Source organism: Bubalus bubalis, chromosome 9 (assembly GCF_019923935.1).
Source record: "Bubalus bubalis isolate 160015118507 breed Murrah chromosome 9, NDDB_SH_1, whole genome shotgun sequence".
Classification (NCBI taxonomy): domain Eukaryota; kingdom Metazoa; phylum Chordata; class Mammalia; order Artiodactyla; family Bovidae; genus Bubalus; species Bubalus bubalis.
This window is the reverse complement of record NC_059165.1, coordinates 42,552,230-42,579,875: the sequence shown is the minus strand read 5'-3', so window position 1 is coordinate 42,579,875 and position 27,646 is coordinate 42,552,230. Positions and strand designations below refer to the sequence as shown.

Here is a 27,646-nt window from a genome sequence, read left to right as displayed (position 1 = left end):
ATGTACAATTCTAAGAAGTATGTTTCATGTTTTGAAGAGACCTCTGCAATGTTTCAGCAACAGCTCCCCACTCAAGTACTCTTGCCTGGAAAATCCCATGGACAGAGGAGCCTGGTGGGCTGCAGTCCATGGGGTCGCTAAGAGTCGGACACGACTGAGTGACTTCACTTTCACTTTTCACTTTCATGCATTGGAGAAGGAAATGGCAACTTGCTCCAGTGTTCTTGCCTGGTAAATCCCAGGGATGGGGGAACCTGGTGGGCTACCGTCTATGGGGTCACACAGAGTCGGACACGACTGTAGCTACTTAGCAGCAGCAGAAGCAGCTGCAATGATCAGAAAGTTTGAGCCAATTTAGTATAAAAAATTAGGACTCTGTGACAGAGGTTGACTTTACACAGTTGAGCTAGCATTGCTCTACCCAGTGGCCCTGACTCATAGGAATGCCATGGGAAACTGACTGAAAAATTGTGCAGCTGATTGAAAGCACTCTGACACAGTATCTGGTCACTGTCTGCTACAGTCAATGGCATAACACTTTAGAATCTGGATCCAGGACTTAGTGATTGTCATCAATAATGTAGACATTGTCTTCTGCTTGAATAGGCTTCAGAGCTGCATTTTTCAAAGCTCCAATGCGAGAATCTTTCAATGGAATCATACTGTAGAAACAATAACATGAGTAAGAGAAAAGAAGATCACTTCTCAAGTATGAGCAGCATATTTGTTTATGTTCATTCAAACCTGGGTATTTGCATTTCTCAGAGCCCCATTCAAACATCCTATGAAATGAATAGAAGCTTCCAGAATTGTGAATATGAAGTTACAGGAAATTATTTTTAATAAGGAGGTAGAAAGTCACACGTTTTAGTTTCAAAAAACTCACACTGGTCTCTTTCAAGACACTCATGCAATAGAACACAAAAATTTATAATCTAAGAAGGCAAATACCACACATCAAATTGAAGTACTAAAGCAGGAGGCACAGTCTCAAAGACGGCCAGGAAATGGTTTGGCTGGTGTTTTTCTAGCTGAGGACTGTGACCCTTTAGCGAATGTTATTTAGTGGTATGTATCCTATATTTTGAAAGAGCAGAGTGAAAAAGCTGGCTTAAAGCTCAACATTCAGAAAATGAAGGTCATGGCATCTGGTTCTATCACTTCATGGGAAATAGATGGGGAAACAGTGGAAACAGTGACAGACTTAATTTTGGGGGGCCCCAAAATCACTGCAGAAGGTGATTGCAGCCATGTAATTAAAAGATGCTTACTCCTTGGAAGGAAAGTTATGACCAACCTAGACAGCATATTAAAAAGCAGAGACATTACTTTGCCAACAAAGGTCCCTCTAGTCAAGGCTATGGTTTTTCCGGTAGTCATGAATGAATGTGAGAGTTGGTCTGTGAAGGAAGCTGAGCACTGAAGAACTGATGCCTTTGAATTGTGGTGTTGGAGAAGACTCTTGAGAGTCCCTTTGACTTCAAGGAGATCCAAACAGTCCATCCTAAAGGAGATCAGTCCTGGGTGTTCATTGGAAGGACTGATGCTGAAGCTGAAACTCCAATACTTTGGCCACCTCATGCAAAGAGCTGACTAATTGGAAAAGACCCTGATGCTGGGAAAGATTGAGGGCAGGAGGAGAAGGGGACAACAGAGGATGTTATGGTTGGACGGCATCATCGACTTGATGGACATGGGTTTGGGTGGACTCCGGGAGTTGGTGATGGACAGGGAGGCCTGGCATGCTGTGGTTCATGGGTTGCAAAGAGCCGAACAGGACTGAGCGACTGAACTGAACTGATAAAAAATATCAGAGTATATCAGATGCAGTAAAATAGTATTGCTTCACCTAAGAGTGTTCTGGATCACAGAGTCAAAAATCACACCCTGCCTTAACAGTCAAAATTAGAAAGTCATGGGTTAGATGAGTTTTATAACATGAATGCTCACAAATCAAGTTTACACAAAGGTCATTTGTGGAGTTTTGATATCAATGCTTTTTTAGAAGTTGTCTCTAGGCACTATTTTTATTACCTAAGCCTGCCCAGAAATTATATGAAATGCACTGAATTTTCACTCAGCTCTGATCTTTAAACAGATTAGTCATACATGTGTGGAAACAGGTTAGGTATCAGTAGCTCAAAATGAGTCAACGTGATATAGTTGCCTCCAAAATAACATCATGAGGAAATACACCTTTTTGTTTTTGTTTTGTTTGCTTTTCTATATTATATAACATCTTCTACAATAAATATTTTCTTTTCCAATTAGGTGATTGAAAACTGAAACTTTAAAGAAGTAAACATTGAAAGAACAAAAATGAACTAAAAGGATGTTATCATTCATGATTTTCTGTCTGTAGGGAGCACTTTTTTTTTTTTTTTCCACTCTTGGAAGCTGACAGTCAAAAACTCCTAAAGGCCTGATTTTTGGACTCTAAGAGACCTGTTGTGTGGTGTGACCATGGATGGCACTTAACAGCTCTAAACCTGTTTTATAATTTGTAAACTGAGAATACTACTACTGCCTGTCTCACAGGTTTATTGCTGTGAAGGGTATGCCTGCAATAATAAAATCCAGCATCTATGGAACACTTGCAATATGCTGGAGATTATTCAAGGCGTATTTTGTGGACTGGCTCATGTGCTTAACTCAGATATAAGAAAGATTGGGTACAAACATCCAATGAAAGAGAACTAAGAATAATGGATGGCAGTTAAAGAGGGACGAATTCAGAACAAAGAAAGACTTTGCTTAAAACCCAAGCTGGACCAGATGAAGTTTATTTTGTTGGAAGTAGGCTGTGGTTTCCTACCTTTACAGAGGCTTGGGGAGATGAATGCAGTGATGCATACAAAGAAGAAAATTTTTTACTGGATGAAGGGGTAAACTTGCAAAAACTGTAAATTGAAATGCCTGTGAGGCCAGACAACTAATGTAAATGAACAGAGCAGGCTGGGTATGGAATAATAGGGGATGGTGGGAACCATGGGGAGCTGGAAGCATGTCCCTACCCCCTGCCTTTGCAGGTCTTCAGCCTGGATGTGTCTTCTGCTTCTTTGAGGCTCACTCACATAGCCTACTGCCCTGCTCCAGTATTCCCCATGGTATTTCTCTGGAAGTTCTATAAGGCCCTGCTTATACATTTATATGTTTTCTGTCTGTTCTTATCTTTTCAGAATATAATAGAGATTCCATAGACACGCAATAAACAAAGCGCTGAATGAAATCAAATACCAAACTAAACAACCCATTCAAATGATCCCTGAAACAATATCTGCAATTTAGTTCTCTTGCTCTAAGAGATAAGGTTTGAGGTGTTGTTTTTATAGCAGTTATGACACAATTCCAGAGAAATATAGAAATGCTTGGAGAAGGAAATGGCAACCCACTCCAGTATTCTTGCCTGGAGAATCCCAGGGAAGGAGGAGGCTGGTGGGCTGCCTTCTATGGGGTCGCACAGAGTCGGACACGATTGAAGTGACTTAGCAGCAGCAGCAGCAGCATAGAGATACTAAAATCATCACAGGAAGGTTGAACAGCAATGGAGGTGCTCTATGTACTAGATTTTTCAGGATCCAGAGTATAAAATGGAGAACTCGGAAGGAAAAGAGGAGAGGGACAGAGAAATTTTCCTTATGTTTACTAGAATAAGAACATCAAAAGGCATTATTAACACAAACCATTTCAAACATACCGTAGTAGCTCCGCCTTGCTACCCAGGCAAAAATATCCTAAATTGAGGAAAAAATGAAGAGAAAATTAAACATGCAAGCCAAAGAGTTTTATTTTTTCCAAACCAGTATATTATTATGATTATTACTTTAATATAAGCAAAATCAGTACAGCTCTCAGAGTCTAAAAAAAATCAATTTAGAAGAAAGAATATTTTTAAAAAGGAGAAAAAAATCAATCTGGACCCTAACCTGATAACTCCAGGTAACTTCTCTTGAATCTCTAGGAGCCAAGTAAGCCCCTTGGTATAGAGTATCTTGTGCTTCATAGGTTTAGTGTATTGACCTACATGCCCTAGCTTACTTTAATGCCATTATATTTCACTGAAAAAAACCCTGAATATTGCACTTCTCCCATAGAAGACAGGCTTTACACACACATACACACACAACTGGTGGAAGGAGACTAGGAGGTATGGATGACTGTCAGGTAACCCTTTGTTCTTCTCCTAGCTCTGAAATCATGTACCCTCCTAATGAATCTTGTGCTTCTTCTATTAAGTGGGTGTTATAAAACCATCAACAGTTTTACTCCCAATAGGAATAAAATATTGTTATTGAGGGAATGTGAAAAGAACAAAATGGGAGGGAACAAATCTTGTATATTACAATGGCTTTTGACTTCCAAATCTCAACTTTATACAACCAGTGCTTATTTCTCCATATTTAAATTCTCAGAATTTAAATATCATGTTTGTGGAACAATAAATTTAAGATAAATTAAAAAAAAAAAAGAACAAGGTAAAAACCAAGAAAGTTATATGAAACTGAAAACATGTGGCTGAAGAATACTCCTGTGGGCTCAAGAATATTTCTGAATATTTCAGTCCTGAGGTGACTTACTTCTCCTAATCAAGAATACCAAAAACATGACCAACAATGCCAAAATAGTAACCAAGATTCCAATGTAGACTCCCTTGTTGGTGCTCATCCATGTTTCTTGTGCCAGCGCCGCAGTCTACAGAAACATCAGCAGATCAAACACAAAACAGAAAAATAAAGCGATCTTGTTAGAGTTACAGGCAGAAAACATTTCAGAAAATAATATACCCAGACAAATTATTGTTTATTGGCCCCTAGCTAGTTCTGGATCATGAGGGGTAAGACCAAATGATGTAAAGTTATAGCCTTATGATGAAATTCTAAGACAACTCAAAATTCAAAATGTATTTGGGAGTGGTGGAAATGTTTACATCTTACTTGCAGTGATATTTAGAAAAGGGTACAGATTTGTTAAAACTCAAACTGGATGCTTCAAATGACTGTGCTTTATTATTATAATTTATACATATTATAAAAGAAAATAAGCTCTTTTCATAAATAATCCTCATATGATACTAATCAAAAACAATTCTGGTTCCTATATAAGTTGCCATGGTGGTGCTATTTGAATGTGTTCAGTTCCTGAAACTGGCCATTAATTAAAACACTTTTTTGAACTAGAATTCAAGATTCTATGTCTTTATAAATGGGCATGAAAGTAGCTGCTCAGATTCATGGCTCTGCTTAACAATTAAAATGCTGTGCAATTGGGAAAAAAATTCCTAGTGTGACAGATCATCACTTCCTAAAGTAAACCCAAAATATACCAGGTCATCATCATGCTTGCCTTCTTTACACAGCTTAATTCTAATTCTAAAGATGTCCTACCAGGTAGGTATTTTTACAGAAAGGAAGTGAAAATCAGAGAAAAAGATTAAGTCTCAAGTCTCCTCCTGCATAAGAGTTTAATCTCTGTGGAGTCAGAATCCCAGACTAATTTTTGTTTAGTTGCTCTGTGACCCTAGCAAGATATTTAGCCTCTCCAAACCTCTTTTGCTGTCAAATGCAGATTAAATAGGGTTCTTGGGAAAGGCACTTCAGGTACCTCCTGATAAATACTATGAGGAATACACAGGAGGGTGACCTAGCCTCTGAGGTGTCCTTGCCTAAATGGAAAACAGTCAGTGCCTTAGGAGGGAAAAGCTGTGTTATCACCTTACTTGTGGGAGGGAAAGCAGTTAGATGGAACACAGGGTTACAGGAAGCAGTCTTTGCTTGCTTTTTAAAAAATATTATGTTACATAAAAACTAAAAGTTCATTTTAGAGTGTGCAGCTCAGGATAAAAAGAGGAAAACAAAATTCAACCATGATTTCAACATCCAGAAATAGTTACTATTTCCATTTTTCATTATATACTCTTTTAGAATTTTATCTTTTTAGTAGTTTTCTTAACAGACACAGTTACCATATCCAATGTATACTACAGTATATACATCATTTTATCTTGTATCTATAACCTATTATATAATATATATATATATATATTTTTTTCAGTTTTGGCAATGCTACATGGCATGTGGGATCTTAGTTCCCTAATCAGCCATCCATCCTCTACTTACTTCATTGGAGGCATGAAGCCTTAATCATTGGACTGTCAGGGAGGTCCCAATGCTATCTGAAAAGTTAGTTTTTTCATTTAACAATTGACACTTTCTTCTCATGGCAGTAAGTACACTGCAGTGACAACATTTTTAGTGGCAATAAATGGGCATGCTTAATTGATAAGTTATTAATCTCTTATTATTGAACATTTAGGTTGTTTATAACATTTTCATAATTATAAACAGCAGCAATGTATATCTGTTTTATACATCTTTATGTATATGTTCATTCTCCTCTTAAGATGCAGCTCAAGAAGTTGACCTACTGGGTAGAAATATATGCTGCTTGGTTTTAAGATACTTGGGAGACACTTGATACCTTCACGGTCAAGACACAAAAAGCCCACAATTGTGCTACCATCTATTGTGAACTTGCTTCTGTATTGCTTACATTATATAGAAGAGATTAAGTGCTACTGAATATACCTGTCCTGCAGGTAACTGAGGTCAAAAACAATCTTCTCATTCAAAGTGTTTGTTTCTTTTTTTTTAAACTAGCATAAGTCTGACTGACATGACATTTACATGGTAGCAGTTCTGCTATTTAACAAGCACAACAAATTCAGCCCATATCCAGCAGATCAATCAGTACCCATATCATCAGAGTGATTAAAATCTTTCATATCATTCCTACGTGGTAGTGTTCTCATTGTCACTAAGTTATGCAACATAAGGCCATTTGAGGTCACATGAACCCCACTTTGCTTGAACTTGAATTTCTCTTATAATGTCCATGCTGCAATTTCTCACCACTTGCAATTAAGATTATTCTCATACCTGAATCTGTTCATGTTTTTTTCTTCTAAGAGTTATTTGCACATAGTGAAAGGAAAGTTGTTTCACCCAAGGGAGCAAAAAGTGAAAAATCTCATGGATAAATTCTTCTAACTTACACACAAAGATGAGGCTTTGATGAACATCATAAGACTATAGTCCCTTGGGTTTTTCCCAAGCTGATTGTGGGAAAAGTGCAAGAACAAATTATAGAAGCAAAGAGTTTCAAGACTTTAGGACCTTAATATGTCATCATATGGGGAGGATTATATATGGAAAGACTAAGCAGTGGCCTCAAAATTTCTCTATAGGACGAAAATTGGATTGGAAAAGGATATTAGGTGGCCTATGTTTAAGGAATCACACTTTCACTGACATAATATTTTTGGTGGGGATGGCCCCCATTCCACTACTTCAATTCATGTTATTTCTCTAACAATGATCTAAGTCTTTCTTGGTATGTAATGTTAAGTCACTATGCCTGAATTAATTTACTCTTTTTTTCTTATTTTCTGGTCAGTAGAAATTCTGTCCTGGGTGTATATGTGTGTCTTGGAGAAGGCAATGGCACCCCACTGCAGTACTCTTGCCTGGAAAATCCCATGGACTGAGGAGCCTGGTAGGCTGCAGTCCATGGGGTCGCGAAGAGTTGTACACGACTGAGCGACTTCACTTTCAGTTTTCACTTAGATGCATTGGAGAAGGAAATGGCAACCCACTCCAGTGTTCTTGCCTGGAGAATCCCCCAGGGACAGGGGAGCCTGGCAGGCTGCCGACTGTGGGGTCGCACAGAGTCAGACATGACTGAAGTGACTTAGCAGCAGCAGCAAAGTAAAATATAACTTTTCAGCTATCTAACAAGTTAGTGAATTTATATACACTTTTAAAATTAATTAAACTATCCCTCCTTAAGAGTCAAATTCTTTCTTCCTTTATTTTTTTAAAATTAGAAAGAATCAATCTGTGGACTAGTCTGACAATAATAATCTCTAAATGTAACTTGATTCCAGAAGAGACATATAAGTGAATCAGGCTAATAAAATAGGAAGGAATATGCTTACAGTTTGATTGTTATGCCAATGGGGATCTGGAGACTGTGTCATAGTGCCATTTGCATCTGCTCAACAAGAAAGAAAATTAATAACAATTACAAAAAGATATTCAACTTTCCTGCAAACACCAAATATATTCACACTGCCTTCTGGTAATGAAGGGAAAGTTGAATAATCATATGGCCTAATGCTGTAGGCATCCCAAGAATAATACCAAGTTACTAACATTTATTAATTTAAGTAGTAAGGTTGTGCTTTTAAACCATTTTGTCATGGACCCTTTAAAAATGAACACTTTTTTTTTTCCCTCCCTATTGGGAAAAAAAAAAAAAAATGCATGCTCAAAGAAAATTTACTGACAACTTTAGACAAGTCAGAGTGGTCCATTTTCAGAACTAGATTAAAAATTACCACTTACAGATAAATAATCAATATTTTCATGGCAGCTCAGAAACTTTCAGTGAGTGCTCAGAGGTCATTACACATCCAAAGAGCAGAACCACTCTGTTCAAAATGAACATTACATTGGTTTTACATTCAAAATGTGAGTGAAATGCACTAAGATACCTCAAACAGGTGGCATCCAACTCCTACATTATATGCCAGTGTGCCTAGACACTGATCCAAATGTGCTTTAGAAAATATATTACGTCACTCCCAAACCAGTATACCTTATACTACCAAAACTCCCAATATAAAAGGATACTATGCCTTAAAGTTTTGAATGCCCAAATTTTAATACTGTTTTGAAATATCTCTTTTGTCCCACAGAACATATACTATTGGCCCTTCTAAGCGACTATAGGTCAAATACAGGATTCTCTCTTTACTGAGTATCTATTACACACAAGCACTTTACATCCTTATATCAATTTTCTTAATCCGAAATTTTAGATGAGGTGCTGAAATGGTTGAAGTTTCCAACTCTACTAAAGGACAACAGCCTCAGCTTATAACCACCGCACACACTATGTTCCCATCCAATGTAAATTCTGCAGGTCTCAGAGATTCCCGTACTACTGACAGAGCTATAAAACCATCATGTTCTAATGGTAGTGAAAATGAATGAACCATATCCCCCTAAATTTTAACAGTTTACATAACTGTATCTACAATTTAAACATTCTGACGCTACTTCTTCAAGAGACAAAGACAGTGTCTACAGTCTAGTCTCTGAATATGACTTATGTTATAACCTTAAATCCTTAAGCTATAGAATGAGTGATGTTTTTAAAAAAATAAAAAGGTCTTGAGTCAGATGAAACTTGACTTCAGTGCTGACATGTCACTTACCAATGTGATCTCGATCAATATCCTTTACATACACATTACATATATATGAATGTAAATGTATGTATTTATATTTCTAGCTCGGGTAACCTTGAACTACAAGCTCTTGATAGCACCTGTCTCATAAAGTTATCACATTAGATGATGCATGTAAGGTGCTTAACACCATACTAAACAAGTATCAGGTATCACAATTATGTTGCTATATAACAATAGGAGGAAAGGGGAAGGGACACCGTGCAATGGATTTTCCAAATATCATGTCCTTCATTCCTTACAAACATGTAGAGAGGAATGAAACAACTTGCCCATGGACGAGCAGCTTGAAACTGCCTTTGGTGGGGAGTTGAATTGGAAGCTGTTTGTCTCCAAAGTAGAACTAAATGTCCTCCTCAGTCTGGCAATGGCAAGAAATAAACCTGCCTTGAAAGAATTAAATGAGATAATGCACAACAATTTGCTGGCACATGCATCTGAAAAGGTAGGTGCAGGCCCTATGAAAACCAAAATTCCTCCTGGACTAACATTCTTTGCTTTGTGAGGCTTTAACCCGCTGAAGTGTGACTCGGGCACTGTGAGGATTTGGCTGAAGGGCCTCAGAGATGCTGCCAAGACGGCAGCAGTCACAGAAGTTGTGGGGATACAGCTGCTGCAATGTCTGTTCCATGCTGCCAAGTCTACTTGACCAGGTTTCAGTGACATATTCTAGAGAACAATTTCCCATTTTCTACTTTGTTCTTCCTCTTAGCCTAAATGTGTGGGGTGCAGTTGCCCCAACTGCTCTTACCTGTATTTTTATCTGCTTTCTCTTTGTTTCTGTGCCAAGAAACACTTCACACCAAGGATTCCACTTTCAAAACCAAATGTCACTATTAGCTAATTTCAAGTAAATTGGTCCCTCTCTGAGTCCCGCTGCATGTCCATTTTCAATTAAGAGCTTCCTTGAATGATTGGCGAAGTAGGCCACCCTGGGTGTCTGTTGCTGCTGCTAAGTCACTTCAGTCGTGTCCGACTCTTAGCAATCCCATGGACTGCAGCCTACCAGGCTCCTCCACCTGTGGGATTTTCCAGGCAAGAGTACTGGAGTGGGTCGCCATTGCCTTCTCCATGGGTGTCTGCTACAGATTAGCAACTCCTGAGCATGATGAATTATACGCACAAGTCTTACAAAATCTTACAAAATCTGACCTTGTTGGATGCTTCACAGGCACATGGACAAATAAGCCAGTTCTGCATTACAAAGGGGTTCACATATGGCACTCTCCAAATTTACCACCATGGGTAACAGAGTTAGTTGGGAAAGATGACAATTCAATATCATATTTCTCCATTATAAGAAAAACAAACTAATCTTACATCTCAAAAGAATATGGACTTTCCCAAACTAGGGAGAACTGGAGTCTTTGGGAGTGGAATAGCACAATCCTAGTGGGACCTGCCTCTTTGGCTCTGGTGTCCATGTCCTCAATCCAACTCAAAGTGTCCATGTGAAATGAAAGCTCGACAAGGCAGCAGGGGAGCCTCCTGGCTCTGTGTAGTGTCTGGGGCTTAGAGGAAGCATAAACAGGTGACCAGTTCCATCTGGACCAGTTTGGATTTAATTGTTTTAAGGCTCTGTCCAGGGAAGTATGCCTAGAAATAAGTTTAAAAACAAAGCTGATTCATTTTATTTAGAAAAATGTGGATATGTATGTGGATGGTCCCAAATCATACTACCTGCCTGTGTCACTCAAATGTATGTATTTCTGGACATTCTAAGTAACAGTCATAGTTGCCACTCTATCACTTACCTTGTAACTGTGTCTCCAGATCTTTATCTCAAAGAACGCTTGTAAGAATAAGTAATATTTCCTCCATTTTCCAAAGGATAAAAACAGATTCAAAGAGAGTAATAAGACATTTGTCCAAACTGCATAGCTGAGTGGAATAGCCATTGTTGGCATTCAAGTCACGCTTGTCTTATTTCAGAATGCGTGCTCTGAAAAATGTGCTAATATTATCAAAATTTGAATGCTCCCAAGTGTTCAGGAAAGAAACTGAAGTTACCTGTTGAACAAGAGTGCCATGGTGAGCTGGTTATGTTTGTTTCATACAGGGTAGTAGGCTGGCTTTCTGCTGTCTGAGTTGGAGAAGATAAAGAAGCTATAGGAATGACAAGAATGGAAAAATAGTGTTCAATTAGTGGAGGAAAATTTACACCCCTAGCAGAAAGAACAAACAAAACTAAATCAGAAATTACCCTTTGACTCTTTCTCAGAAATATATTAATAGATGTCCTTGAGGTATTACCCTGCTATGAAGGCATTTCATTATCATGAATAAATCTGATCTAGATAATGATCTCAGAGCTTAACAACAGAATTATTTCACTTTTTATACTTCTTTTGTTGTTCAGTTGCTAAGTCATGTCTGACTCTTTGCAACCCCATGACGGCAGCATGCCATGCTTCTTGTCCTTCTCTGTCTCCTGGAGTTTGCTCAAACTCATGTCCATTGAGTCAGCAATACTGTCTACCCATCTCATTCGCTGCCACCCTCTTCTCCTTTTGCCTTCAATCTTTCCCAGCAGCAGGGTCTTTTCCAATGAGTCAGCTGTTTGCATAAGGTGGCTGAAGCATTGGAGCTCCAGCTTTAGCATCAGTCCTGGGGTTGTCATAAAAATTAAGGGGCTTAATACTTATAAAGCAGTTAGGATGTTTCCTGACACAGGAAACAGAGTAAGCATCAACTTCATCAAAATCGTATCCTCAAGTATTGGGTTAGGCTTCAAAATGGATTAAGTGATCTCTATTCAGAGCTCCTTGTAAGACAGAATCTCATTCACTTGGCCCTGTTCTGGCACTCTTATTTTTTCCTCATAATTCTATGCTAAACAGGGCCAAATGCATCATCCTTCTTAGATGTCCATGACCAGTGGTCTGGCTTTTTTTTTTTTTTTTTTTTTTTGCTATTAATGATTCCTTTAAGAATCTAATAAAAACTATAAGTCCCTCTCACTCTGAAAATGTAAAGATACAAAAGATGAATATAACAGGGTTCAAGTGGTTCACAGATTCTGTGAAGCCAGGTTTGGAAACCTGTTAAGAATCCCTACCCTAGATTGTCCATATGCCTTAACACAGTGCCCTGGATGCTGTGTATCCTTACTTTAAACTTCTGCACTTAAAAGTACTTTTGCTTACCTGGCTGGAGGTCCTTTGTGGGTGCTGGCATTGGAGGAGCAGAAGTAGAGGACCTCACTGTCACTGGAGCAGTGGTGACTGTCATGGTTGGAGTAGTGGTGTTGATTGTTGTTGGCACAGCAGTGGTGGTGGTTGTTGGAGCAGTGGTGACCATTGTGGTTGGAGTAGTGGTGGTGGTGGTTGTTGGAGTTGTGGTGGGTGTTGTTTTGGGGGTAGTAGTGCTGGTTGTTGGAATAGTGGTAGTCATTGTTGGAGTAGTAGTAATGGTTGTCTTTCTCGTAGTGGCGGTTGTTCTTGGAGTAGTGTTGGTGGTGGTAGTGGTTCTTGGAGTAGTAGTAATGGTTGTCTTTCTTGTAGTGGTGGTTGTTCTTGGAGTAGTGGAGGTGGTGGTGGTGGTTGTTGGAGTCGTGGTGGTTGTTGGAGTCATCGTGGTTATTGTTTTGGGAGTAGTAGTGGTGGTTGTTGGAGTAGTGGTAGTCGTTCCTGGATTAGTAGTAACAGTTGCCTTTCTTTTAGTGGTGGTTGTTCTTGGAGTAGTGGAGATGGTGGTGGTGGTTGTTGGAGTCATGGTTGTTGTTGTTTTGGGGGTAGTAGTGCTGGTTGTTGGAATAGTGGTAGTCATTGTTGGAGTAGTAGTAATGGTTGTCTTTCTTGTAGTGGTGGTTGTTCTTGGAGTAGTGCTGGTGGTGGTAGTGGTTCTTGGAGTAGTAGTAATGGTTGTCTTTCTCGTAGTGATGGTTGTTCTTGGAGTAGTGCTGGTGGTGGTTGTGGTTCTTGGAGTAGTAGTAATGGTTGTCTTTCTTGTAGTGGTGGTTGTTCTTGGAGTAGTGCTGGTGGTGGTTGTGGTTCTTGGAGTAGTAGTATTGGTTGTCTTTCTAGTAGTGGTGGTTGTTCTTGGAGTAGTGGAGGTGGTGGTGGTGGTTGTTGGAGTCTCGGTTGTTGTTGTTTTGGGGGTAGTAGTGGTGGTTGTTGGAATAGTGGTAGTCGTTGTTGGAGTAGTAGTAATGGTTGTCTTTCTAGTAGTGGTGGTTGTTCTTGGAGTAGTGGTGGTGGTGGTAGTGGTTCTTGGAGTAGTGGTGGCAGTTGTCTTTCTTCTATCGCTTCTTCTTGGAGTAGTGGTGGGAGTTGTCTTTCTTCTATTGCTTCTTCTTAGAGTAGTGGTGGCAGTTGTCTTTCTTCTATTGCTTCTTCTTAGAGTAGTGGTGGCAGTTGTCTTTCTTCTATTGCTTCTTCTTAGAGTAGTGGTGGGAGTTGTCTTTCTTCTATTGCTTCTTCTTTGAGTAGTGTTAGCAGCTCTCTTTCTTCTATTGGTTCTTCTTGGAGTAGTGGTGGTAGTTGTCCTTCTTGTAGTGGTAGTTTTACTTGGAGTAGTGGTAGTGGTTGTAGGAGTAGTGCTGGTAGTTGTTGTTGTAGTGGTGGTGGTCGTTGTCGTTGTAGGTGGAGCTAGAAATCAACATGAAAGCAGGGATTCATCAAGCAGCAGGAAACAAGAGACTCGTGCTGGGCCTGTGCACCAACACAACCAAGCACACTGTCCCCAGGCAGAACTCAGCACTTATCTCCCATGAACTCCAAGTTCTTGTCATGGGTCAACTAGAATCTGTGACTGAGGAGGGAGTGAAGACATGGTCACAACAAGGCAACAGTGGCATTTAAAGGATGATATTTTGGGAGGTGTTGCTATTAAAAAATGACACATGGGATTTGTGTTGAAGCACTTTGTACAGACTAGTCATACATATCAGATTTACATATCTTCATAAGCATCTGTGAAGGAGGGGAAAGTGTCTAGAGCCTGAAGCTGTCTTTGTCCTCTCAGCAGTACATGACTAGAACCCAAATAGTAGTTCCCAAGAACCAGACTATTGACCAAATAAATAGCATTTGCTTCTGTCAGTTCTAAGGGTACCCTCCCAACATATCTGCATCCTAAATGTGGATTAATTCACATCATTAACATACGCTGGATAACACAGATGCCATATGCCACCTGGGAAGCCCTGAAAACAGTCATAGATAGTATATACATGAATGGATGGGGCTGTGTTCTAATAAACATTTATTCATTAAAAAAAAAAAACCGTTGGTGAGCTTATTTTATAATCTGATCTGGTCCTATGGCTACAGTTTGCCAACCTGGGTCTAATAGTGTAGTTACAGATTTTGAAGAACAGTGCTGTCTCAATCCCCTCCCTGCAGTTTGAAACGAAACCTAGGAAAAAGAGGAAGCAAGAAAAACATCTGATCAAAGGAGTATAACAAGGAAGAAATTTAATCAGCTTGTTTCACTAATGTGTCTTGCTCAGGAGTAAATACTTCCTAAGGAAGAAGCTAGGACACTAAGGCTAGGAAAAACTGCTGAGAAAGAGCCCTATGAGAGGTTGAAAGTAAGCTCATTCTCTGAAAAGTTTAAGAAAGCTCAAGTAAAGTATTGGGTTGGAGGCAGAGAGTCACTTTGGCTCAGTTATGAACCCGTTTCCCACTGGACAGAGCAGTGACTTTGCAAATACTCATCTATTAAAGAATTTATAAGCACTATAAATGTCCCCTATTAATTTATTTCTTCCTCCAGACCAATCATATAATTTCACAACTCCAAAAATAATCTCTTCCCCACACACAGCCTCCTGCCACATGTATATAGCACCAGCATCTTTTGGCTTTTTTAAATTGCCTCCTAGATGTTTTCACGGAGTCAGCTATTTTCTGCATCACAATTGACCTGATTTTACTTGCCTTCATCAAATAAGCTAAGTGTCCTTGATGAAGTTAGGAAAAATTATGAAATTAAAATATCAAGTTCATTTAAACTAAAAAACAGACTTATATGGGCTCTGATTTGGGTTCTGTTTTCATTAGAAACTTTAGTGGGAGAGTACTTACTATGAAAGAGCATTAGAAACCAAAAAATCCTTTAGAACCTGCTCCTTTCACCAAGTGGTAAGAAAAATTAAAATGTCTACATCAAGATAGAAACACATAAACTTCCCAGAATTTTGGATTTCACAAAATTCTTAAAAGCCAAAAGTGAACAGTTATTGAGATGAAAATGTTCTCATATTGCAATAGGGCAATTTTAATTTTTAAACAAGCAATTTAGTGATATGATGTGAGTGAAAGTGAAAGTCACTAAGTTGTGTGCAACTCTTTGTGACTCCATGGACTATAGAGTTCATGGGATTCTCCTGGCCATAATACTGGACTGGGTAGCCATTCCCTTCTCTAGGGGATCTTCCCAGCTCAGGGATCGAACCCAGGTCTCCCACATTGCAGACTGATTCTTTACCAGCTGAGCCATGATATGGTGTGAATTGTGCTTCAAAAAATCCAAGGGTAGAGGAAGGGGATGAAACTACATAGACTCTTTCAATGTATATGCAACAAAATTGAGTTGACAATTGTCAAAACCAAATAATACATCTATTTGACAGGACATTATATTACCTGTTTTATATGTGTGAATCTCTCTATGAGTCTTAAAATGTTAAGAAAGAACATTTGAAAATTCTCCAAAGAAATGACCTCAGAGAAAAGGTAAGATTTTCAAGAAGAAGAAATTCAGCTCCATAAAAATACTCATTATATTTCAGTGTGGAACAGTGCATACTTTTTCATGAACCAACTAGTGTTCCTGAAGCACTGCTTCAGGAGACAGTTTGCTGACTGGGAAGATCCTCTAGCCTATGGTCTTGAATCAAGGTTAGTCTTAACACTTCACTCTACACAAAAACATGGAGAAGGCAATGGCATCCCACTCCAGTACTCTTGCCTGGAAAATCCCATGGACAGAGGAACCTGGTGGGCTACAGTGCATGGGGTCGCACAGAGTCGGACACGACTGAAGCGACTTAGAGCAGCAGCAGCAGCAGCTACACAAATAAAAGATATTCAATTGAAGAGTTATTAGAAAACAAGATCATAGGAAACTTTTCTTTCCCTACTAAAGGAAAAGAAAGTTAATATCAAATAGAAAACTCTTATCTCTGGGAACCCACAGGAAGTGATCAAAGAAGTAGGAAGATAAGCTCACCTGGATTGATCCTCAACTCTAGGGTGGTTTTTATGTCATTGAACCACCCTCTCACCTCAATTCGGCAACAATACAAGCCACTGTCAGACACGGCAGCATTGTTTATGGTCAAAGACACATCCCTTCCACGAATATTGCCATTTAGCTGATAACGTCCATCCCTCCGATAGGTGACTCTGTATCCATCAGTCCGGATGATGTTAGTTCCGCAATCAAACCATGGACATGCCCCTCGGCCCCAACACATGCTTGTGACTTCTCCATTATAGTAGCAGGGTAGAGTGACACTCTGACCCACCACTCTAGTCACTTGATTGTAAGAGGTTACACCATCTGTAAATAAAGAGAAACCAGAGCATGAGGTCTCAAAATTTTAACTTTAATTTTATTTTAATTTTGTTCTTTATATAGTTTATGCTGTTTGAAATTATCTAACTATATCTTGAGTTTGTAAATTTAACATATGCATTTTTCTTGTAAACATATTCTTTAGCAGCATTATTATTAACCAGATATATTTGAGGATGAAACATCATATAAACATCTTTCTGTATTCAGGATTACTTTCTAATAGGACAGATTTATGAGAGAAAGTATCAGGATGTTAGGTAGGTAGGATAGGGAAATGGAGTCCAAAATGGCGGTGGCTAAAAGACAAGGAAGGTCAAAGGAAGTTCCGAGGACCAGAGTGAAGACTTCAGGCAAAACAAACAGCACTCCTGGCTAAGCCCAATTTGCATAGGGCAGGCTCAGGGAGAGGAAAAAACATAAAAGGAAGAGCCAAAGCGCTTTCTCACGGACTCTCTCTCCCGCATGTGTGCACTGTTTTCTTTCTCTTTCTCTCTCTCACTCTCCTGCTGTCTTCTAAATAAAATAGAGCTGTAACACTGATTTGCCTAAGAGCTGTAGCACGGTTTGTCCAAGACCCAAGAGCTGTGATGTGCCAAGGGTTTTAATGTCCATTGCTCCAAATCTTTGTTGTGACGAGACAAAGAACCGAGGAACATACACTCACGTGACATCTATGGTGCCATGACTCGGATTTAACCTGGCTGAAACAACCTTTGCATGGAAGAGGCCAAGCACAGCAGGAGCCCAACTCAGCAAAGCTCCCAAGCTAGAAGCGGAAGGCGAAGAAACCCAGCGCAGGGGAAGGCCCATCGTGCTGGAAACCAGGACAGCATAAAACGAACTCAGCAGCAAGCTCACGCAGCCCAGTCTCAGATTCCAGAAGACCTCCGGTTAAGGTAAGAGGTCCTCGCTCCTATGGCTGGAGGGACCTTTACAATCTCTCGTTTCTTGTTTCCTCGAACCTCCCGTGAATAGGTGGGTGGCAGGGGACACAATTGAGGGACTCTTGAGAAGCTACTCCTCAGCATGTCCCAAAAGCGCTATCTGCTGAGCCCCAGTAGCTGTTACACAAGCCGGTGGGGGTTCATCTGTCCTTTATCTTTCTGTGCCAAGGATCAGACCAATGAAACTGTGAGCACTGGTAAGATATTTAGCAAATCTTCCGATGGGCTATGAAGGGGATTCCTTGGCACGTTTTTCCCATTGCTTTTTCCTCCTGTCCTTCAGCTCTCTCCCAGGACTCAAGCCCGGCCAAAACTAATGAAACTCAGGCTCTGATGTCTCATTGCAAAAATTCATTGAGAGACAAAGCGATAAGAGGTGGATTTGTTAGGATCCAGAGAGAAGCCACTCTTCAGGGTGTGAACCATTGCGGAGGGCAAGGGCTGGGGCCATGGAATTAGGCCTGGCTAGGTTTTGTGAAGGGATGGAATTCATATGCTAATAAGTGAGAGAATCATCCCAGCCATTGGGGAACCACTTTCTCCTCCCTCGTGACGTGACCTTGTGCCTTGGAGCTGTCCTGCCACCTCTGGGTGTGTCTGTTGGCTTATAGATTGGGGATTAAGGTTTACTTGAATTTGACTTGTCATCTTGGACCCAATTGATTTTAATTACTTTACATTATACCCTTGTGTTATGTCATTCTTTCAAAGGTTGTGCTCTGCCCCCCTTCCCTCCTGTTTCATGCTCTTTTCCTGAGCCCCATCCAGACCCACAAGGTTGCCTCTACAATCTTCTGGAGAGACAACCAGAAAATAGCTGGCCTTGGGAGGGAAATACTCTATAATATTCAACCCCTAATCCTACCCAATACTGGCCACACTGGAGATCTTGGGGAAGCCAAAACTCCAGTCTGGGGGATCCCAGGAGGTCATCATGCCTTGACCTGCCTAGGGATTGGTCTTCAAAAGGTTGTCACGCCTCAACCTGTTCGGGGATCCTCTAGTCCCAGGGGTCTCAGGAGGTCGTCACACCTCGACCTGCCCAGGGACCCAATTCTTGGGAGGCCGTCATGCCTCGATCTGCCCAGGAATTCAATCTCTAGGAGGCTGTCACGCCTCAGCCTGCCTGGGGATCTGCACCCTGACCCGGGGTGCCTGGCTCTCAGGTTGCAACAGTACTAGGTAGGATGAGCTTACATATCTATTCCTGTCCACGGTGAGCAAACTAGCAATGAGTTACAAACCCCTTAATTCTACCCAGCTCTGGTCACACTGGAGATCTTGGGGATGCCCAAACTCCGGTCCAGAGGGTCCCAGGAGGTCATCACGCCTTGATCTGCCTAGGGATCGGTCTTTGAAAGGTTGTCACGCCTCAACCTGCTCGGGGATCCTCTAGGCCCAGGGGTCCCAGGAGGTCATCACGCCTCGACCTGCCCAGGGACCCAATTCTTGGGAGGACATCACGCCTCGACATGCCCGGGGATTTGATCTCTAGGAGGCTGTCACGCCTCAGCCTGCCTGGGGATCTGCACCCTGACCCGGGGACGCCTGGCTCTCAGGTTGCAACAGTTCTGGGTAGGAAAAGCTTCAGAAAGACTCACCCCTAAGGAAGTCCACCCATGGAAACATAAAGAAGCCTGTTACTTGTGGGACTGTGCCCAGTCTCAGCAATAGCTCAGGAGCCAATGAGAACCCCATTACCTTTCTGGAAAGGCTAAAAGAGGCACTCCAAAAGTTTACCAACCTGGACTTAGACTCTTACGAGGGACGGGTGATTTTAAAGGACAAATTCCTGTCCCAATGTGCATCAGATATCAGAATTAAGTTACAGCAGCTACAACAGCAGGACCCTGCTGCCTCTTTAGATGAGATGGTCCAGACGGCCACCAATACCTTTTATAACAGAGAACAGAAGAAGGAGGCCAAGGCCCGGGAGAAGGAGAGAAAGAAAGAGACAAGCCATGCCCAGACGCTGGCCGCCCTCCAGAGAAGCCCTATGGCAAACCCAGAGTCCTTGAGGGACAAGGCACGAGACAGATTCCTGATCTGTAGACAGGCGGGGCATTGGGCCAAAGAGTGTCCAAACCGTGACAAGTCTCCTAGAATGGCTTGCCACAAATGCCATCAACTGTGACATTGGGCAGCACTCTGCCCTGGGGACCCAAGAGCCTCAAGGTCAAGCGCCAAGCCTACCTTCACGATGGTTCAAGAGGACTGAAGCGGCCCGCTCCAGCCAGCCTGCCTGTCACAGATAACCATCACGGGGCTGGAGCCCAGGGTGCAACTGGATGTGGCAGGTAGGTCCGAAAATTTCTTGGTTGACACAGGGGCTACCTACTCTGTCTTGATCTTCTACTCCAGAGCCTTCTCTTCCCAAACCTGTACCATTTTGGGTGCTACAGGAAAAGCAACTACTAAAAGATTCACCCTAGCACTTCTTTGTTGCTGGGATGGACAAATATTTTCCCACCAGCTTCTGGTGGTCCCTGAGTGTCCTACTCCCTTACTGGGAAGAGATATACTCACTAAACTGGGGACCACCCTTGTGATGGGAAGTTTTTCAGCCCCTAGAGCTCTACAGCTCCTGGTTACTACTGAAGAACCCATTACACCTTCAATAGAGAGGGACCAAAAACTATGGGAAGACAAAATTAACCCCCAGGTGTGGGACCAGGGGATTCCTGGACGAGCCCACCAAGCTGAACAGGTCATCATTGTCCTCCGAGATCCCACTCGGTTTCCTAACTGGAAACAATATCCTCTCAAAAGAGAGGCTCAGGAGGGACTACAGCCTTTAATAAATAAATTCCTTGCTTGTGGGCTATTGGTCCCCACCAGTTCGCCATGTAACACTCCAATCCTCTCAGTAAAGAAAAAAAGACAGAACCTGGAGACTGGTTCAAGATCTCTGGATCATAAATGAAGCTGTAGTCCCCCTCCATCCCACAGTACCCAATCCCTATGTAATCTTGGGAGAAATCCCACCCAGTGCCAAGTGGTTTACAGTCTTGGATCTCAAAGATGCATTTTTTGCATACCACTGGCTAAAGAATCTCAATATCTTTTTGCCTTTAAGTGGGAGGCCCCAGGAGAAAAACACCAACAGATGACTTGGAAAGTATTACCTCAGGGGTTCAGAGATAGCCCCCACCTTTTTGGACAGGCCCTTAGCCAGGATCTCCTAGATCTGGACCTGGGACCTAATGGGAAAATATTACAATATGTAGATGATCTACTAATCTGTTCTCCAGATGAGAAAAGTGCCCAACAACATGCAATTCAGGTTCTAAAACTGGCAGAAAGGGGATATAAAGTCTCCTGTGCTAAGGCACAGATGGTCGAGACAAAGGTCACTTACATGGGAGTTCAGATTACACACGGGTCCAGGAGGCTGTCCTCTGATCGGGTACAAGGAAACCTCCAGTTGCCTTCCCCCATGACTCGAAAACAATTGCAAGCTTTCCTGGGGCTAACTGGTTATTGTAGAATCTGGATACCCAATTATGGTCTAATTGCCCAGCCCTTATATAAAAGCTTAAAGGGACGAGATGATTCAATCCCACTGATGTGGGGAACTCCTCAAAAGAAGGCAGAGGCTACACTAAAACAGGCCTTAACTCAGGCACCTGCCTTGAAGTTGTCAGACCCAGAAAAAGCATTCCAACTTTATGTCCATGAAAGAGAGGGAATATCCTTGGGAGTATTAACTCAAAGGTTGGAATCTGAGCCCCAGCCTGTAGCTTACTTATCCAAGAGGCTCGATCCAACTACCCGAGGTTGGCCCCCCTGCCTTCGAAATCTTGCAGCTATTGCAATCATGATAGAAGATGCTTTAAAACTCTCCTTTGTGGGCAAACTATTTTTACCAGCCACCAAGTAAAACAACTCCTAAATGGGAGAGGCCATTTATGGATGTCTGACCAAAGAATCCTCAGATATCAAGTAATGCTGATGGAAAATCCAGGCCTCACTATATCCCCTTGTGAGGTTCTTAACCCAGCCACCCTCTTCCCTACCCCCGAGGGCTCTCTCCCCTTTCACTCTTGTCTAGAAATCTTGGACCACTGGACAAAACCCCGAGAGGGATTGTCAGAAGATCCTCTGACCAATCCTGAGGAAATCTGGTACACTGCTGGAAGCAGCTTTGTCTTAGATGGAAAAAGAAGAGCCGGGTATGCAGTAGTCTCCAATTTTGAGACCATAGAGGCTAAGCCTCTGCCACCTGGTACTTCAGCCCAATTAGCTGAGCTCATAGCCCTGACTCAAGCTTTAGAGCTGGGAAAAGGAAAAAGAATAGCCATTTACACTGACTCCAAGTATGCCTTTCTGGTGCTACATGCACATGCGGCTGTTTGGAAAGAAAGGGGCCACTTGACCACCCGAGGGCCCCCAATCAAATATGGTGATCAGATTCTTCGACTCTTGGAGGCAGTCCACCTGCCCAGTGAGGTTTCAGTCTCCCACTATAAAGGACACCAAAAAGGGAACACAGAAGTGGCATGAGGGAACCAAGCAGCTGATCAGGCAGCTAGGAGAGCAGCATTACAGAACCATGACCTAATAGGGATTGCCACCTTAGTTCCACAGACTAATTTTCCAGAAACTCCTTCATATACTGAAGGTGAGACTCTTAAAGCTAAGAGCGAGGGCTTTCAAGAAGATCATATGGGGTGGTTCCAAAAGAAGGGACTCCTTTTTCTGCCTGGAACCTCCAATGGAAGTTGGTTAACTCCTTACATGCCACTACTCATTTAGGAGAAAAAGTCCTCCACAGATTACTAGAAAGGTCCTTCAGAGGAACAGACTTCCAAACAACTATAAGACAGGTGGTCTCCTCTTGTCCCACTTGCCAATTAAACAACTCCCAAGGAGCTTGAAAACCCTGGCCCAGCCGTCCAGCAACGTGGGGCCTACCCAGGAGAGGACTGGCAGATGGACTTCACTCAGATGCCAGTTTCTCAAGGGTATGAATACCTATTAGTTATGATAGATACATTCATAGGATGGATTGAAGGCTTTCCCACTCGAACTGAGAAGGCTGAGGAGGTGGTAAAAAAAACTGATCCATGAAATCATTCCAAGATTTGGTCTGCCCAGGTCATTACAAAGTGACAATGGGACATCATTTACTTATAAGGTCACCCAAGGGGTCTCGAAAGCATTGGACATTACTTATTATCTCCATTGTGCCTGGAGGCCTCAATCTTCAGGAAAAGTAGAAAAAGCCAATCAATTCTTAAAATCAGTGATAAAAAAGATAACCCAGAAGACCTCCCTGGGATGAAAGGAGGCTTTACCAATAGCTCTCCTCCACACCCGCATTGCCCCTAAGGAACAGGTTGGTCTTAGTCCTTATGAGATGCTATATGGGAGACCTTTTGTTTATGTCAATGACCTCTTCCTAGATCCAGAGGTTCAGACCCTCCAGTCTTATACCATGGCCACTGGGCAATTCCAACAGGATATATGCTTGTGGGGTATGAACCAGGACCCAAAAGATTCTAAAGAGTCACCACTATATGCTCCAGGGACTCAAGTCCTAATTAAAGTCTGGAAAGATGGGTCCCCAAAGGCTCAACTCCAGCCCACATGGAAGGGCCCCTACCCTGTAATACTTTCTACCCCCACAGCAGTCAAGGTACCAGGACATGACTCCTGGATTCACTGCTCACAAGTCAAGCCGTGGAAGAAAACAGAAGAGGACACTAGATACACCTGTGAGCCCCCGGGAGATCTCAGATACCTATTCAAAACTACAAATGAGTGTCATTCTAATGAACACCCCCAAAATCTAGTTTCTGGGGATAAAATTTCTCAGGATAACTCTAAAGAGCCAACACAGCTTGACAGAGACTGTACTCCAAAACAGACAGGAGATATATCTTCTGATCCCTGAACAAGGAGGGACTCGAGCCATCCTGGCCATGTGAATTTAAAATTGACTAATGTCCCTACTAGTCCTTGTTATGCTATATTCATGATGCTTATGATTATTCCATGTACTGTCAATTGGCTAACCTGTTTTGTCTCTGCCCAGGTCAACCAGCTACAACATGCAGTGACAGTTCAACAAAAATATAAAACTACAGCTGACCACGGAAAATATCAAACTCCCTTGGACACCACTATAAGGACTCTGAGGATTGAGACTAGCAAGAGGGGGAGGCCCAATACCCCTCGCTGTCCCAGTTCAGCAGGAAGTAGCCAGAAAGACCTCGATGCCCCTATTCCCAAAGAATTGGGCCGCCCATCTCTTGAGGGGGGAATGTTAGGTAGGTAGAATAGGGAAAAGGAGTCCAAAATGGTGGTGGCTAAAAGACAAGGAAGGTCAAAGGAAGGTCCAAGGACCAGAGTTAAGACTCCAGGCAGAACAAACAGCACTCCTGGCTAAGCCCAATTTGCATAGGGCAGGCCCAGGTGGAGGAAAAACATATAAAAGGAGGAGCCAAAGCACTTTCTCAAGGACTCTCTCCCGCGTGCGTGCGCTCTTTTCTTTCTCTCTCTCTCTCACTCTCTCTCTCTCCTGCTATCTTCTAAATAAAATAGAGCTGTAACACTGATTTGCCTAAGAGCTGTAGCATGGTTTGTCCAAGACCTGAGAGCTGTGACGCGCTGAGGGCTTTAATGTCCGTTGCTCCAAATCTTTGTTGTGACGAGACAAAGAACTGAGGAACATACACTCGCGTGACAAGGATAAAGGGCAGAAATATGTTCAGTCTTTTGGTGAATATGATTCAAATTCCTCTCCAAAAGGTTTGAAACAAATGACACTCCAGTAATCCATCAATGTGTGTGCATTTTATCCTGTGTTTGACAGGTATCTGCTTACTAAATGTTAATATACACAGGCGGCTTTTCCTCTCCCCTAGATTCAGTCACTGTCTCAGTTGAAATCTGATTTTAAAAGAGAGTTGCATTTAAAATTTTGATTTTCAATTTTATTGCAATTTTTTAAATGGCTATACAAAAAATTTCACCTCACAAATCTTCTCTAAGTTAAAGAAAAAACAGCTAATATCCTACTTTCAGCATCATTGGCTAGAAGGCAGAAGCCTAGTAAAGTCTTTAGAAATCAGTTTTTAGAAAAAAGGGTTTATAATACTCTCAGAAGGAACTGAGGCTTATAATGGGCTTTGTTGTTTTTGTTTAGTTGCTTAGTTGTATTGGACTCTTTGCCACCCCATGGACTGCAGCCCTTCAGATTCCTCTGTTCATGGAATTTCCCAGCAAGAATACTGGAGTGGGTTGCCATTTCCTTCTCCAGAGGATTGTCCCGACTCTGGGATCAAACCCATGTCTCCTGCATTGGTAGGTGGATTCTTTACCACTGAGCCATCTGGGAACCCCATCATGGGATTTAGGAGTGATTAAAAAAACATTCAAGCAGGGATCCCTTCTTGTGAGTTGATGACTGTCCTGCAATGGAGCACTGTCCAGTTAGCCAGGTGAAACCAAAAAATTGGACAATATTCAATCAAATATTAAATTTTACCTCTTAAAAACAAACAGGCAGGAAAACTGTCTCCTGCAGCAGTGGTTTAAAAAACTGTATTGCCAAATGAAGTCTGAGTGGTCCTTAAAAGAAATCTGAGATTCAACAACCAGTCATAGTTAGAACTTGGCTGTAAATCTGGGAAATGCTCTGGGAATAAATCACTCATTGTTATATAAAATAAGTCCAGTTTTTATTACCGAAATTCTGATTATATTTAATTTTGCTTAATATCATTTTTGAATTATAAAGGTAATTTATGCTGATTATAGAAATTTGTTACAGAATATAAATTAAAACTGTACTTTTCCTCATATCCCTACTCTTGGGTTTTGTTTTTTTTTTTAATTTAGGATCATGTCTATTCCTAAAAATTTCCCCTATCTCATAGAATGTTAAAATATGAGATAAATTAAATAATTTTGTCTATTAAAAATTAAATTTTTTGCTTATTGATTAAAAAAAATTTTTGGCCACATGGCACCGCATGTGGGATCTTAGTTCCCCAACCAGGGATAGAACTCATGCTTCCTGCATTGGAAACACAAAGTTTTAACCATTGGAAAACCAGGGAAGTTAAAATATTTTCTTCTTAAAAGAAACAGTTACACATGGTTAAAAAAATCAAAAAGTACAAAATGGTACAATAAAGGATTCATCTCCTTCCCACCCATCCCCATTTCTTCTTCCCACCCTCGTCCACGGTTACTCTCTTACATACACTTGAGTAGTTCGTGCATACACATCCATATTCCTACTATTTTTTTTTTAATTTAAACACAAAAGGCAGCATAAACTGAACTGTACTGCAGCATGCCTTATTCACCTACCCATAGATTTTTTAATTCTTAGAATTAAGCAATTCCTTTGGCTTAAGTTTTCAGCTTGGTTCTTTGCTCACTAGTTGATCCCATTACCTTTGACAAAGTCCCCCTCTACCACGCCCACACACCCCCTACATACCCCCTACATCCTTGGGGTTCCAAAGCACAATCCACCTATTCACTTACCTGGAAGGAGTAGGAGGCCCAGGATGGCTACCCAAGGGTGCATGATGCTATTGGCCTGAAGGAAAGAGAAAGCAGACTGCTTGGTGTGGCCTTCAATCAGATGGTATCAGAACAAGTCTTAATTCTCAGATTGCAACTTCTCCTTTCACCCTTACAGGGTGAATCACATAAGCCTGCCTGCAGGAAGCAGGAGCACACTTGCAAATGCTTCCGCTGTCTGTCTGCTCCAGGTGACTGAGAGCTCTGCCCCTTCCAACAGACAGGCAAAGCTGTCCTCTGAAACAGTGCCTACTTACCCAGCTCCTTTCCTACACCTAGAGTCCAAACTGACTCTAGGTGCTGACAGAGGAGATGAGAGAGCAAACATGAAGGAAATGAGAGAAAGGCTTAGCAGGGAAAGCCAGAGCAAAGGCCAGATTTCCCATGGCAAAGGTACACTTATCCTTAGCCTTGAAGATGAGTCACCTGGCTTTCTGGCGAGAAGAGGGTACTTCTTCTTTTGTGGTCACAATGGCTAGTTCCCAGCCTTAGTCAAATTATCAAATGCCCACTGAGCTAAGAACTGAGAGTTGTGATTTCACTTATGGCTCAGGAGACTGCCTCTCAGATAGCTCTGTGGAACCACTCCCAAGAGGGATGGAGAGATAAGCTTATATGTGATTTTGGAGAAGTACAATCAAATGTCTCAGTAGAGGTTGCCACTAGGTACAAGAAACAAATAGCTCAATTAATGCCTTTAGCGTTTTTCTAAGTACAAGAAGATGCAACTTGGATTCATAAAATTTTCTCCTGTAAACGTCTATCTGAAGGCTTGTTTTACCAGTTTTCCCAGAACACAGAATACTTCATTTGGATCACTGCACTGAATTCCTTTCAGGGTATATTGAGTATCAGTGACTACAATGGCTAGTGACTTAATTCTTACAGAACCAGATGGCTAGGGACACTCCTTAGCTGGCAGTGGCCCCTAATGGTTATAAATTCAATCATGATTTAGGAGGCAGTTCATGGCCACTTTATCCCATAGTGTGCTGATAAGTCACTTCAGTCATGTGCAACTCTATGCGACCCCATAGACGGCAGCCCACCAGGCTCTCCTGCTCCTGGGATTCTCCAGGCAAGAACACTGGAGTGGGTTGCCATTTCCTTCTCCAATGCATGAAAGTGAAAAGTGAAAGGGTAGTCACTCAGTCGTGTCCGACTCTTAGCGACCCCATGGACTGCAGCCCACCAAGTTCCTCTGTCCATGGGATTTTCCAGGCAAGAGTACTGGAGTGGGGGTGCTATCGCCTTCTCTGATCCCATAATGCAGAGAATACCTTTTTCTCAGTCAGGCCAGTATTTTGATGATCTTCAGTGTGTT

The 27,646-nt window shown here is 41.7% G+C and overlaps 2 protein-coding genes across 2 annotated transcripts; both read right to left on the bottom strand.

Moving 5' to 3' along the window:
- Positions 1-238: 238 nt before the first annotated feature.
- Positions 239-4,730, bottom strand: LOC123335231 (hepatitis A virus cellular receptor 1 homolog). The gene is made up of 3 exons (XM_044948667.1): positions 4,578-4,730; positions 3,698-3,734; positions 239-662 (listed from the first exon to the last, which is right to left on the bottom strand). The coding sequence occupies exons 1-3, from the start codon at positions 4,663-4,665 to the stop codon at positions 560-562; spliced, it is 228 nt and encodes a 75-aa protein (XP_044804602.1). The 5' UTR covers positions 4,666-4,730; the 3' UTR covers positions 239-559.
- A 5,064-nt stretch (positions 4,731-9,794) lies between these two features.
- LOC123335269 (hepatitis A virus cellular receptor 1-like) lies at positions 9,795-26,643 on the bottom strand. Its single transcript, XM_045161882.1, has 6 exons — positions 26,284-26,643; positions 16,487-16,819; positions 13,231-13,899; positions 12,457-12,939; positions 11,321-11,416; positions 9,795-9,979 (listed from the first exon to the last, which is right to left on the bottom strand). The coding sequence occupies exons 1-6, from the start codon at positions 26,324-26,326 to the stop codon at positions 9,795-9,797; spliced, it is 1,809 nt and encodes a 602-aa protein (XP_045017817.1). The 5' UTR covers positions 26,327-26,643.
- Between the last annotated feature and the right edge of the window lie 1,003 nt (positions 26,644-27,646).